At 43.3% G+C, this 12,938-nt stretch overlaps 1 protein-coding gene across 1 annotated transcript in view; it reads right to left on the reverse strand.

Moving 5' to 3' along the window:
* NOS1 (nitric oxide synthase 1) overlaps nucleotides 1-12,938 on the reverse strand; it is a 140,355-nt gene that overhangs the window by 46,887 nt on the left and 80,530 nt on the right. The window contains 7 exon segments of the mRNA XM_021007998.2: nucleotides 319-401; nucleotides 404-502; nucleotides 1,793-1,802; nucleotides 1,864-1,965; nucleotides 6,716-6,890; nucleotides 9,160-9,299; nucleotides 9,563-9,704. Of these exon segments, the coding sequence (XP_020863657.1) occupies nucleotides 319-401; nucleotides 404-502; nucleotides 1,793-1,802; nucleotides 1,864-1,965; nucleotides 6,716-6,890; nucleotides 9,160-9,299; nucleotides 9,563-9,704 (751 nt within the window).

Consider the following 12,938-nt stretch of genomic DNA (forward strand, 5'->3'; position numbering starts at 1 on the left):
TAGTGAGTTGACTTTGTCTAACTGAATCCCAAATCATTAAAAGCCAAGAGTTGGGAGGCACTGAAAACTGGGATGAGATGGAAATGAGGGTAAGAATGACGTCATCTCACATCCTGGGCCATCTCCAGTTGTCCTGATTGATATCTGGCCACTGGACCCAGATGGTACTGGAGGAGAAAGTGAGGCTAGGGACTTTGAACAGCCCTCCCTCACTTAAATTCAATTCACTTGCAAGTCATGGTATCATCTTCCTGATGTCAGGGTCCTCTTCGAGAGTGAAGGCCAAACCACATAACACAACAGAGGTAGGGGCAGGACCTGGTACTCGAAGGAAGGTGTGAGCCGATAATTGAGCATCTCCTGGTGGAAGACAGGTGTGATGCTGCCGGACATGGGTGGACGATCCAGACCCAGTCAGCTGGACATCCCCCTCGGCAGCGGTACTCATTCTCCATGTGCTTGATGAAGGACTCAGTAGCCGAGTGGTGGTCAACAATTGTCACTTGTCACTCTATAAGAGGAAGAGGGGAGGTGACATGTGAGTGGATCTGGGGATCATCATAAGATCACAAAAATAGAGCTAGAAGGACCCTTCAAGGCTATGGAATCCAAACCCCTCATTTTACAGATGGAGAAAAATTAAGTGACTTGCTGAGGTTCACACAGCTATTCAAGTGTCTGAGGTGGGGTTTGGACCCAGGTCTCACTGACTCTGAGATAAGCATATCATCTACAATACTATGTTGTTCAGTTGTGTCCAATTCTTTGTGACCCCATGGACCATACTGTCCATAGGATTTTCTTTGGCAAAGATACTGGAGTGATTTGCCATTTCCTTCTCCAATAGATTAAGGCAAATAGAGGTTAAGTGCCCAAGATCACATAGCTGTAAGTGTCTGAGGACAAATTTGAACTCAGGTCTCCCTGACTCCAGGACCAGTGCTTTTTCCACTGAGTCATTTAGCTGCCTGTACAGTACCATACTGCCTTGAAATATTTCCCAAGAGCAGGGAAGAACATACACCTATGACTTTCAGTACTGAAAAAACAATCCTTTCCCCAACCTGTGACTTCATTTTAAAGGCCGTGGGCTGTCCTAGTCTCTCTTAGCCATAGAAAACAGTAGGATTGGCTGATCTGGGTCCACAACTTATGCCACTCAATAATTTTCCTCTACTTGAAATAGACTAGATTTATTTCCAGAATCCTACAATCTATAAGTTGAAGGGATTTCTTAGAAGCTCCACTTTTCTTTAAGACTCAACTCAATGGCCCTGGAGTCAGGAGGACCTGAGTTCAAATCCATCCTCAGATACCTGTCACTTATTAGCTGTGACCCTGGGCAAGTCACTTAATCCCAATTGCCTTAAAAAAAGACTCAACCCAAGAATCACGTTTTACATGAAGCTTTTCCTAAACCCACCTAAGGCCAGGTCTCTCTCTCCCTATACTACCTCATAGTCATTTTGCATATATACTGTATATATTGCTTTCCCTAAATAGGATGCAAGTTTACTGGAAGATAGGGACTGTTTCATTTTTGTCCTTACCCTTCCAAAGCTTGTCACAGTGCCTGGCATAGTGTAGGAGATCAACAAATATGTGTTGACTGACCCTATCATCTACACCAGGCTGGTCCTGAAAATGTTAGCAATAGAGAATAAAAAGTCCTATGTGGGGGTTGACTTGGTCCTCACCCTATATAGGCTTGGGGGAAAAGGGTCACAAACCACACACTATTGGCCCTGGACCATTGACACAATTGCTTCAAACGCCATAGCTGGGCCTGGGCCTTTGTGTGACTGAAGCATTCGAGTACTAAAGCCAGGATCCAAGTCTATTCGGTCTCTCCCGCTTGGTTACCTGGAAACTGTAAAGCACAGCAATGTTGATCTCCACCAAGGCTTGGTCCTTCCACAGGGAGGAAGTTTTCCTCATGTCCAAATTCATCTTTTTGGCCACTTCCTGAAAGAAGATAGAAATGTACATTCAATGACTGGTTGAGGGAAGGAGCAGTATGGTATAACAGGGAAAATACAATGGATTTGGTGTTAGAGGTCTTGGGATCAAATCCTAGCTCAGCCACTTATTACCTGTGCACCCTTGAGCAAAATACATCTCCCTTCTATCCACTGGTGAAGTTCCCTCATCTAGAAAATGAGTGTTTTGGGCAAGACTGCCACTAAGGTCCTTTCCAGTTTGGAATCTGTGAATCTCTCTGGGCTTTCATTTGTGAGCCTCCATTTTCTCATCTGTGAAATGAGGAAGGGATTTTCAAGGGTCCCTTCCAGCTTTAACTTTAGTGTTCTACAGTCTGAGATGACTCCTTCTTTGGGCATCAGGCAGAAGGAGAAGATGGATAGAATCACATTGATTCAATTAGTTCCTCTCCTACAAAGAGATGTCCTTGAATTTCTGGAGTATGAAAGATTTGCCTCTCAAACGCAGTCAAGAATTAACTAATTTTTTGTTCCACTTTAAGTTCCTGTCTCCTTCCTTCCTTTCCTCCCTCCCTCCCTACTCTACACTAGAAAAGGCCACCATTTGACGTGGATTTATAAATGTGTCAAACCATACCATGCATACTTTTATTTATCGGTTCTTTCTCTGGAGGTGGATAGAATTTTTCTTTGTGGGTCCTTTGTAATTGATTTGAGTATTTATAATACTCAGAATAACTTGGGGGTTCACAAATATTCTTCAAACAATATTGTTGTTACTGTATACAACATTTTCTTGGTTCTGCTTATTTCACTTTTCATCATTTCATGCAAGTCTATCCATATTTTTCTAATGATAGGTATAATCAAAGCATAAGGTCTCACTTAAGCTAGCAAATGATTATAGTATGCAGCAAGAATGTAAAGAGGATTCTGGATAAAGTGAATTTGCCAATTCATTCTACCCTGCTAGGGCAAGGAAGGCAGCTTGGTTCCAGGTCATTTGACCAAGAAAATGGTGGACTAGACATTTATTCCAGTCCTTACTAACTCAAAAAAAAAAAAAACCCACAAACAAAACCAAACGCAAACAAACCCCCAAAGAGTAATTATCCACTGGAGGTAGAAAGCTTGCAGCACAATCCACAGCCCAAGAACACAAGAGAGCAGAACTAGGAGGATGAATTACACCATAATGACAACAGAATAAAGAAAAAATGACTTCAAAAGACTTATGAATTCTGATCAATGCAATGGTCCGCCATGACTCCAGATGAAGCAGGCTACCTATCTCATGACAGAGAAAGGATGGATGAGCTATGCAGAAAGACACATGCTTTTTTGGAGATAGCCAATGTGGGAATTTGGTTTGGTTAATGAGGCATATTTGTTATGAGGGTTTTGTTTTTGTTTTGTTCAATGAGACAGAAGGAAGAAAAAACAAATTTCTGTTAGTTGAAAGAAAGTTTAATTTAAAAAAGACTTAAGTACCCTGATCAATGAAATAATTAATCATGATTCCAGAGGACTGAGAGTAAAGTATGGTAACTACCTCCTGACAGTGAGGGGATAAGGATGCAGGGGGCAGAATGATCTATCTATCTATATCTATCTATCTATCTATCTATCTATCTATCTATCTATCTATCTATCTATTCCTTAACTCTTATCTATCTATCTATCTATCTATCTATCTATCTATCTATCTATCTATCTATTCCTTAACTCTTATCTATCTATCTATCTATATCTATCTATCTATCTATCTATCTATCTATCTATCTATCTATCTATCTATCTATTCCTTAACTCTTATCTATCTATCTATCTATCTATCTATCTATCTATCTATCTATCTGTCTGTCTGTCTGTCTATCTATCTATCTGTCTGTCTATCTATCTATCTGTCTATCTATCTATCTCTCACACTCATATATTGGGCATGGCCCATGTGGAGTTTGTTTTTCTTGATTATTCATATTTGTTATGAGGCAATGAGGTGGGACAGTGGATGGAGAGCTGAACCTGGAGCCAGGAATCTAGCCTTGGATACTTACTAGTTGTGTGTGACCCTGGGCAAGTCATTTCAATTCTGTTTGCCTCAATTTCCTCATCTGTAAAATAGGGATAATAATAACACCTAGCTCCCAGGGTTGTTTTAACCCTGGGCAAGTCATTTAACCTGTCTGTTTCAGTTTTATCATGGGTAAAATAAAGGTAATAATTTACTTCCAAGGGTTGTTGTGAGGATCAAGTGGAGTAATATTTGTAAAGTTCTCTGCAAATGTTAAAATGCTAGGTAAATGCTAGTGATTCTTTTCTTTTTATTGTTGAATGAGGTGAGAGAAGTGAGAGGGAGAAAAAAAAAGAATGCTTGTTAATTGGAAAAAATAAAATTATTTTTATTTTTATTTTTTATTTTTAGGTGATTGGGGTTAAGTGACTTGCCCAGAGTCACACAGCTAGTAAGTGTCAAGTGTTTGGTCTGAGGTCGGATTTGAGCTCAGGTCCCCCTAATTTCAGGGCTGGCGCTCTATCCAGTGCGCCACCTAGCTGCCCCCGGAAAAAATAAAATTAAAAAAAAAGAAAACACTCTCATTTGGCATTCCTTCTTGACCAGCCCCCATACTCCATCAGGCACACAAACCAGCCCATTGATTTGTGCTTGAGATCTACTCAGAGATTTCCCTCTTGCTATACGGACTCTGCCAGAGCAGCCCTGGTTCCTGCCTGTCCCCTACCCCATTAGTTTCCATTATGGTACTGCTCAGATGCCACCTGTGATTCAAAGACTTCTCTGATCCCACCTACTATTTGGTGTTCTTTTCTCTCCTAAAATTATCTTGTAATTACTTATTTTGAATACATGTTATCTGCATATGTCTCTGTAGATCTGGAAGGGACCCTAGCAACCATCTATTCCAACTCAAGTAATTTTACAGAAGAGAAAACAGAGGCACTAGGAGGTTAAATGGCTTGGCTAAGGTCACACAAGCACTCCATGGCAGAGCTGAGATCTAAATCCAGGTGCTCGATCACTATGCTCGGTAAAGTGGTGCTCATCCAGTGTTACAGTAGCATTCGTCCAGCATTCTTGCCACTATACCCTGCTATGTCCTTCCAGGAGGATGTGGATTCTTTGAAGGGAGGGACGGACTCATCACTTTTGTCTTTGTATCTTCAGTGTCGACCATGATGTCTTGTACTTTTTGGGGGAAGTCTGGATCTGTGATTTCATCTGCAGCTCTGACTCTCTTTGCCAAAGTAGATTAGCAACTGTTCTGTAACTTATACCCTGAGAGTTGTCTGGGGCATTGAGAAGTGAAGTGATTTGCCCAGCGTCATGAGGCCAGGATGAATCAGAAATGGGACTGGAACCTAGGTCTTATTGAGATTGGTCCTCTATGTACTACGGCATGCTGTCTCCCTGCTCCAACCTTCACTCAGCTATCAAAATGATTTTCCTAAAGTACAGGTCTACTCATGTCACTCCCCTATTTAATAAGCTCCAATTGCTCCCTATTGCCTCCAGGATCAAATACAAAATTGTGTTTGGCTTTGAAAGCCCTTTATAACCTCGTCACTTCCTACCTTTCCAGTCTTCTTGCCCCATACTCCCTGACATGCCCTTTTTGAGCTGGTGACACTGGCCTCCTGGCTATTCCATACACAAGCCATCTTTTGCCTCCAGGCATTTCCTCTGGCTGTCCCCTATTCCTGGAATGCTCTCTCTCCTCAACTCCATTCACAGGCTTCCCTGGCTTCCTTCCAGTCCCAGCAAAAATCCTACCTTTTACAGAAGCCTCGCCTAGCTCCTCTTAATTCTAGTACCTTCTCTCTGTTAATTATGTCCTATTTATTTTCCTATTCTTCTCTATATAAATATTTTCCTGTTTAGTTCGTATTCCTGTATGTAGCTTGTTTGAACATATTAGTTTCCCCCAATAAATTGTGGGCTCCTTGACAGCAGGGACTGTCTTTACCTCTTTTATGTGTGTGTGTGTGTGTGTGTGTGTGTGTGTGTGTGTGTGTGTGTGTGTGTGTGTTCCTAGCTCTTAGCGTGCCTGGAACACTCTAGGCACTTAATAAATGCTAACTGACTGACTGTCTTGTATATAATAGGTACTTAATAAAATTTTTGTTGAACTGAGCTGAATTGACTGTTTCTATCTAGCGACACCAGTAGACATTTATCAACACAAACAACCCAAAGTTCTGAGTTTTCCTTCTGGTTCTGCCTCATGTCTGCTGTGTGATCAGAAGTAGATTACTCGACCTCTCTGTTCATCTGTTCCCTCTTGTGAAACATGGCTAACAATGGGGCTTTGGTGAAGAACAGCTTTTGAAGATAGAAACAGATCAATCCCCCATGCATCTACCAAAGCTCGCCTTGAAGATGTAACTCTCCTTTTGCCCTAACCAACAGATTGGTCTCCCAGGGAGGGAATCAGACCCGCTGCTGAGAAAGGCTGGTAGCAGAGGAACCCGCGGTAAGCTCTCCTACTTTTCAGAAGGGAGATGGAAAGAGGAACAAATTCTTGGGTTATTGTCACATGTGCTAGGGGTGAAGGCACCCCAGGAGGTGCCCTTTCTGCTGCTCTAAAGAAGCTGTTTTTTTTTGGGGGGGGTGTTTATAGGGCTGTTCCAAATCTCCAGGGACTCCAGAGACTGCTCCATAAGCAGTCTCAGCTTCTAAGCTCCCAGAATCCTTTGTGTGATGATCCATCCTGGTGACTTCACTCCCCACCCTTGTCATCTCCAGCTGGGAACATTACCTCAAGAATGTTGTATCGCGAGTTATCACAGTAATCACGGACTCCAATCTCGGTGCCCATATACCAGCCGCTGAATGGGCAAGCACTGAACTCAAGACCTCCGATCTCCAGGAGCATGCTGGATACGGCTGGCAGACCATACCACTTCAGCCCCAGCTCCTTGAACCATGTGAACCTGGGGATGGCAACACAGGGGGCCAATTGAGCCAAAGATACCCGTTGGGTATGAGGAGGGATCCCTCAGGGTGTCAGCTGCCACCCAGCCTCTCTGAGGGGAAACTCAAAGTTTCGTTTAGCTTTGGACTAGGTGCAAAAATCTCTACCAGAAGGGCATATTTCTAGGATGGCAAGCCATTAGCTATCATGTTCAGGGGATCTGGGTATTTTAATTCCCTTCTATGGATTCTAAAAGTCCAATCATGAGCCTTTCATGAACCTACTATGGATATGCTTTTTTTCCTTGATGGTCTTCCTATGGATTATAGCATAACATATTTGGTGCTGCTGACTTTGTAAGTTGGCTGAAATGGGAATTAGAGGTGTGAGCTCCCTTGTCATGGGGTCCTGCTCTGCTCCTTCCTCTTATTGCAGCTTCACCAGGACGGGGAAAGCAGCCTTGGCATGTCCAGTGGTCTCTATTTCCTCTCCATGAGGTAACATCTCAGGGTCTCTCCCCTCATGGGGTTGTGTTTCTTGAGGAGATCTCTGAGCTCTCCTCTGCCATCTCCATGCTCTTGTCCAAGATATTAGAATTTTTATCTATCTATCTATCTATCTATCTATCTATCTATCTATCTATCTACCTACCTTTGTCTCTATCAGCCTTTATCTCTATCATCTGTCTATCTGCCTTTGTCTTTATCATCTATGTCTGGCTATCTATCTATCATTTATCTATTTGCTTTTGTCTCTGTCATCTGTTTATCTGTCTATGTCTGTCTGTCTCTCCATCTATCTATCTACCTAACTACTCATCTATCTACCTCTGTCTCTATCATTTGTCTGTCTGTCTATCTACCTGATGGGGTGCTTGGGTGCTTGTGTTCGGGTGCTTGTACTTGGACCCCAATTTCTCCCTAGCCTCAGAAACACTAACCCTGACAGTTTCTCCCCAGCCCAAGGATACCGTGCCTAGCAATTACTCATGAGTGGGCCCCAGCAAGACCCTTATCTCTTTCCCTGGTGCAGTTCCAAACAGCACTTGAGGGAATTATTAGTTTGCACTGGCTTTGCACTGGGTCATAAAGACATTCTAACCCACTGGACTATCTATACTACCGCCCTACCTCATTATCTACATCCTAGACTCCTCATTATTTATATTCTAGACTTAAGACATATGTGTACTCCCTACATCTATCTTGTCAAACAAGACATTGATTGGTGGCAGACTGGACAACTCTCAGTTACCCTGAACTCTAGTTAACTTAATGACATAGCAGGCCTAAAACCACACCTCCATGTGTCCCCCATCGTGGGCTTTTCCTAGTGAACTCTGGGTAAAACGCCTGCGCAGTAGGTACAAGAAGCGCATGTTCTTTTAAGAACTGACCACTACTTAACCACTCCCTAATCCCACCCTGAGTCACCTAGTTAGCATTATGGCACATGTTTTATTGTATTTTATCCTATATAAACTTTAACTGTACCCCTTTAAGATTGCAGGATCCTTAAGAATCCTTGCCTGCTGAAAAGCGTAACAATAAACTTTTCCTCTGGCTGGAAGAAGATTTGAGTTGAATTAATTCAGGCAGGGACCGGCATCGTAATCTTGGGGTTCCCAGCAGCACCCCAAACCTCTAGACCTCTTCATATCTATCTATCTATCTATCTATCTATCTATCTATCTATCTATCTATCTATCTATCTATCTATCTATGTCTTTCTCTGCCTTTGTCTCTGTATCTATTTATTTATCTATTTGCCTTTGTCTCTATCATCTATCTGTCTGTCTATCTATCATATTCCCAACAAGAGGATAGACACCTCCATTTTTCCATTAGTACTTGCTTGGGAGTGGGATTGGTACAGAAAGCAGAAGGTATGGGCACAGGTATGGTAAAATTAAGGAAAGAGCTGGTTCCCACATCATGTAGTGAATACTTATTGGCTTGATTTAGACCAAATGTTAATGTTTCTGAGTCTCAGAGATAATAATACTTGCAATTCTACTTCCTAGAGTTGTTGACAGGCTCCAGTGAGGCAAGGATGGAAAATGCTTTGTATGTGTCCATTAGCATTATTACCCTCTGGGAATAAGCTCCACCCTCTTCTGGTACCTGAGGCTGGAGACACTGTCCCGGAATCCTTCAGCCTATCCATGAAAAGGGATTAGGAGGCCCGGGAGGTGGGGACTGGAGGGGTAGCTGGGTAAGGGTACTCTCTCTCCCTGTTGGCAGACAGGGCATTTCTAAATGCTGCCCCTCTCCCCGGGTCCAGCTCACTTGGGATGTCTGATGGGCACTTCCAAAACCAGCTCTGGAGGAATCTGGAATAGCTCTGGGTCATTGCCATTCGCCTGGAGCAGGAGCGGCAGGACATCGAAACGCCCTCTTGGAGGCTTCCAGCCTTGCTGAATGCAGATCTGTAACAAAAGGCCAGGCTTGGGTTACTCAGCTGTGCCACCTGCCTCCTGGGCACCACGGACCAGGAAGGAAGAGGAGGGGGCAAAGGCCCTATGAGGAGCAAGTGGTAGAGTCTTGGCACCCCTTCACTCTTGGGGATCCTTGGTGCTGAAGATGTTGAGGGTCTACGATCCCAACCAGACAAAAAGATGGAGAATAGATGGGGTTGCTATGTGCCTGCCCACCTGCATTCCAAATAGGTGGGGGTTCAAAAGGTACTCACATCTGTGAACTCCACATTGGCAGGGTCTCCTAAGATGCTGCCATCAGGCTGCTTATAGCCTGCGTATCTGATGAGCTGTGAGTTCCAGACTCTGAAGTCATGCTTGCCATCTGTCCGCTGGGGAAATATGGTGATAGCTGACCTGAAAAGGGGGGAAGAGGGTGCCAGAGGTGAGGATGGGTCTGTGTTCAAGGATCAGGCTTTGGGAGATGCAGCCTGGCCAACAGGTGTAAAGTCGTACTAGCTCTGCCACTTAGTAACTGTGTGACCCTGGACAAATCCTTCCCCCTCCCTGGGCCTCAGTTTCCTCATCTGTAAAATGAGAGGGTTGTACCAGATCACTTCTAAGGTGCTTTCCAGTTTTAAATCTATAAACCTGCAATCCATCTCCCCTGTGACTTGGGCCAATGACTTCTAGATCAGTGCTTAGCAGGGCTAGCAAGCCAGCTGTTGTCATTGTAGTCCTCTTGAACTACCCAAGACAAAGGTGGCAGCACTTTAAGGCACTGTGGCCTTCTGCAGTCACTTTTTTAAAAAAATTAAAGAATCTTGTAGAGCTTTATTAAGAAGAACCCTGGGCTTGAAGTTAAAAAGATCTAGAGTTGAATCCGTATTCTGAGCTGTGTGACTGTGACATGCATTTTCACCTCTCTGATTCTGTTTCCTCATCTGTAAAATGGGGGCACTAATATTTGCACTGTCAGCCTAATAGTGCTATTTTCATGAAAGTACAATATAATCCTTCAAGTGCATATATAAAATCAAGCCCCCCTTTTGGACCCTGGAACTGTGCTCTCATCAGTGTAGGGTAGCTTCTGGTGTGGAAAACTCCCTCCACAGATGCAGAATGACAACTGCCTCTATAGTCTTCAAGGCAGCTTCTTGGCGTAGTACACATAGTGGAAGATTTGGAGGCAGGAAGACCTGAATTCAAATCTAACCTCTGATGCTTATTAGCTATGTGACTCTGGATAAGTCACCTGCTTCATCCTCAGTTTCCTCATCTATAAAATGGGGAATAAGCACAGTTCCTACATTAATAAATGCTTATTGAAATGCTTTGCACTGTGCCCTGTGTTATAGGGAGAGGGGTTGGACCTTTGATTACTCCAGTATAAGGAATTCCCAGAGGAGGAAACTCCCTACACCAATAGAGGTCAGCACCTTATTTTGCAATTTGTCCTAGAGAGTCTTTAAGCTAAGAGCAGGATTATTAGAGGATCAGAAAACATAGTGGCATTTTACAAACCCAAGAGTGTAACAGAAATGTAGAGTATTATTAACAAGTTGCCTGGGCATTATCCACTAATATACCTAGCTGTCCTAGAAATTGGGTTATCACTTGTTGAGTTGGGATTCCTTTTGTGTATGGTAGTGCTATAGTGCACAGAACACCAGGCTAGGAGTCAGGAAGACTCATCTTTGTGAGTTCAAATCCAGCTGCACACACTTTCTAGCTGTGTGGCCCTAGGCAAGTCACATAACCCTGTTTGCCTCAGTTTCCTCATCTGTAAAATGGGCTGAAGAAAAAAATGGCAAAGCAGTCCAGTATCTTTGCCAAGAAAACCCCAAATGGAGTTACGAAAAGTCAGCCACAACTGAAATGACTCAGCAACAACAATGAGAGATCTCATCTAATTTTGAAATTCTGTGAACCTGTGACCATGAAGATCTCTTTGAGTTCTAAATCTACGGTTCCAGGACAGTTCAGTTCTGACACTAACTGGGTGACTGTGGGCAATTCACGACTTCTCGGAATCTGAGTTACCCATCTGCCAGATAGAAAGGATGATATTGGCCCTGTCTCGCAGGGTTGCTGTGGGGAAAGCATTTGGGAAATCTTATGGCACTGTGGAAATGAGGGTTAAGCATGGAAACGTAAACAGCAGGTTCCCCACTGGGATTAGAGTTCAGATCTTCTTCTTCTGAACCGGCCCAGCCAAGGGATGAGCATTGTTCTCTTGTCTCCAGACAGATTCAAAGAGACCTGTGCTCAGCCTTATTTTGTATAAAGCCAAGAACTCAATTTAATGGCTTGAGCTAAGTAGGGCTCCTGGCAAACAGCCTTGGGTAGCCCCAAGCTGATATCATCACTTCTTCCCCTGGTCTGTGGGGTAATCCTCACCAGCTGTGGCACCTGCCAACAAATGGCGGAGTGGGCAGGCTCAATGCTACCTGGCTCATATTCCCATCCATGCACTCTCCTCTCTAAGGTCGGTATACTCCCAGTCTGTCGGAAGTCCACCCCTTCCTGTCAAACCCAGGCTCAGACACTTACTAGCTGTGTGACTCAAGATAAGTTACTCAATCCTGAGCCTCCAAAAAAAAAAAAACTCCAAACAAACAAACAAACAAAAAAAGAAAAGAAATTATCACTTTTCTTTTTTTGTTGGGCAATGGGGGTTAAGTGACTTGCCCAGGGTCACACAGCTTGTAAGTGTTATGTGTCTGAGGTCGGATTTGAACTCAGGTCCTACCTGAATCTAGGGTTGGTGCTCTATCCACTGTGCCACCTAGCTGCCTCCAGAAAAACATTTATCAAAAATGTTTTTTAAAAATGTTCTCTGTACTTTGTATCCTTTCATATAAAAATTGAATGAAAAAAAAATACATTCATGTACCCCAGGTTAAAAACCCTTGGTTTAATCTAACTAAATTTTATAGGAAGGGAAGTCTCTGTGGATGGGATCCCATGATTTCACAATTCTTGAGGCTGAGAGAGCTTCATTCACAGAGGAAAGTCTTTGGACTACCCTACCCAGGAGGCTGTGTTAGTTCAGCAGTATGGTAACATCACCCAGTGTGTGCCTGATTGAGTTTTGAGAAAAGAATAGGAGTATTGTGGGGGTGGCAAAAAGTGGAATGCAGGGGCATAGCTGAGGGAGACAGCAGATAGGAGAAATGGCAATTAGGATCTGAGCATCAGCATCTACTCCAGAATTTAATGTTGATATTTTATAGATGAAGAAATTGTAGGGGTTGGACAAGAGGGCTTCTAACGTCCTGTACAAAGAATATCTCCTATATAATCTAGCCACTGCTCTGGCCCATGATATTGCATGGAGTAGGGCCAGACCCTAGGTATCACCCCCATGATAACTCTATACAGTACCCTGCCATCAAAAGGATTCACCCAGACAGCTGAGCAGACACAGCCAGGTCTGAGATCTGAGTAGAATTAAAGGAACAGTGAAACCACTTAGTCCAACTAAAGATTGTCTAATCAGATGCTTCTGTAATCAGTTAGCATCTCCAAGGCAAGTCCAGATGATGGCTTCATGCCTTTGGGACATCTAAATAGAGAGGCATTTAACTTTTTCATAGCAACTCACGTTTCTATAATGCTTTGAGGTTTACAAAGCAGTTTCCTAACAAT

This window comes from Phascolarctos cinereus, unplaced genomic scaffold, assembly GCF_003287225.1.
Source record: "Phascolarctos cinereus isolate Bilbo 61053 unplaced genomic scaffold, phaCin_HiC Scaffold_4;HRSCAF=312, whole genome shotgun sequence".
Taxonomy (NCBI): Eukaryota; Metazoa; Chordata; class Mammalia; order Diprotodontia; family Phascolarctidae; genus Phascolarctos; species Phascolarctos cinereus.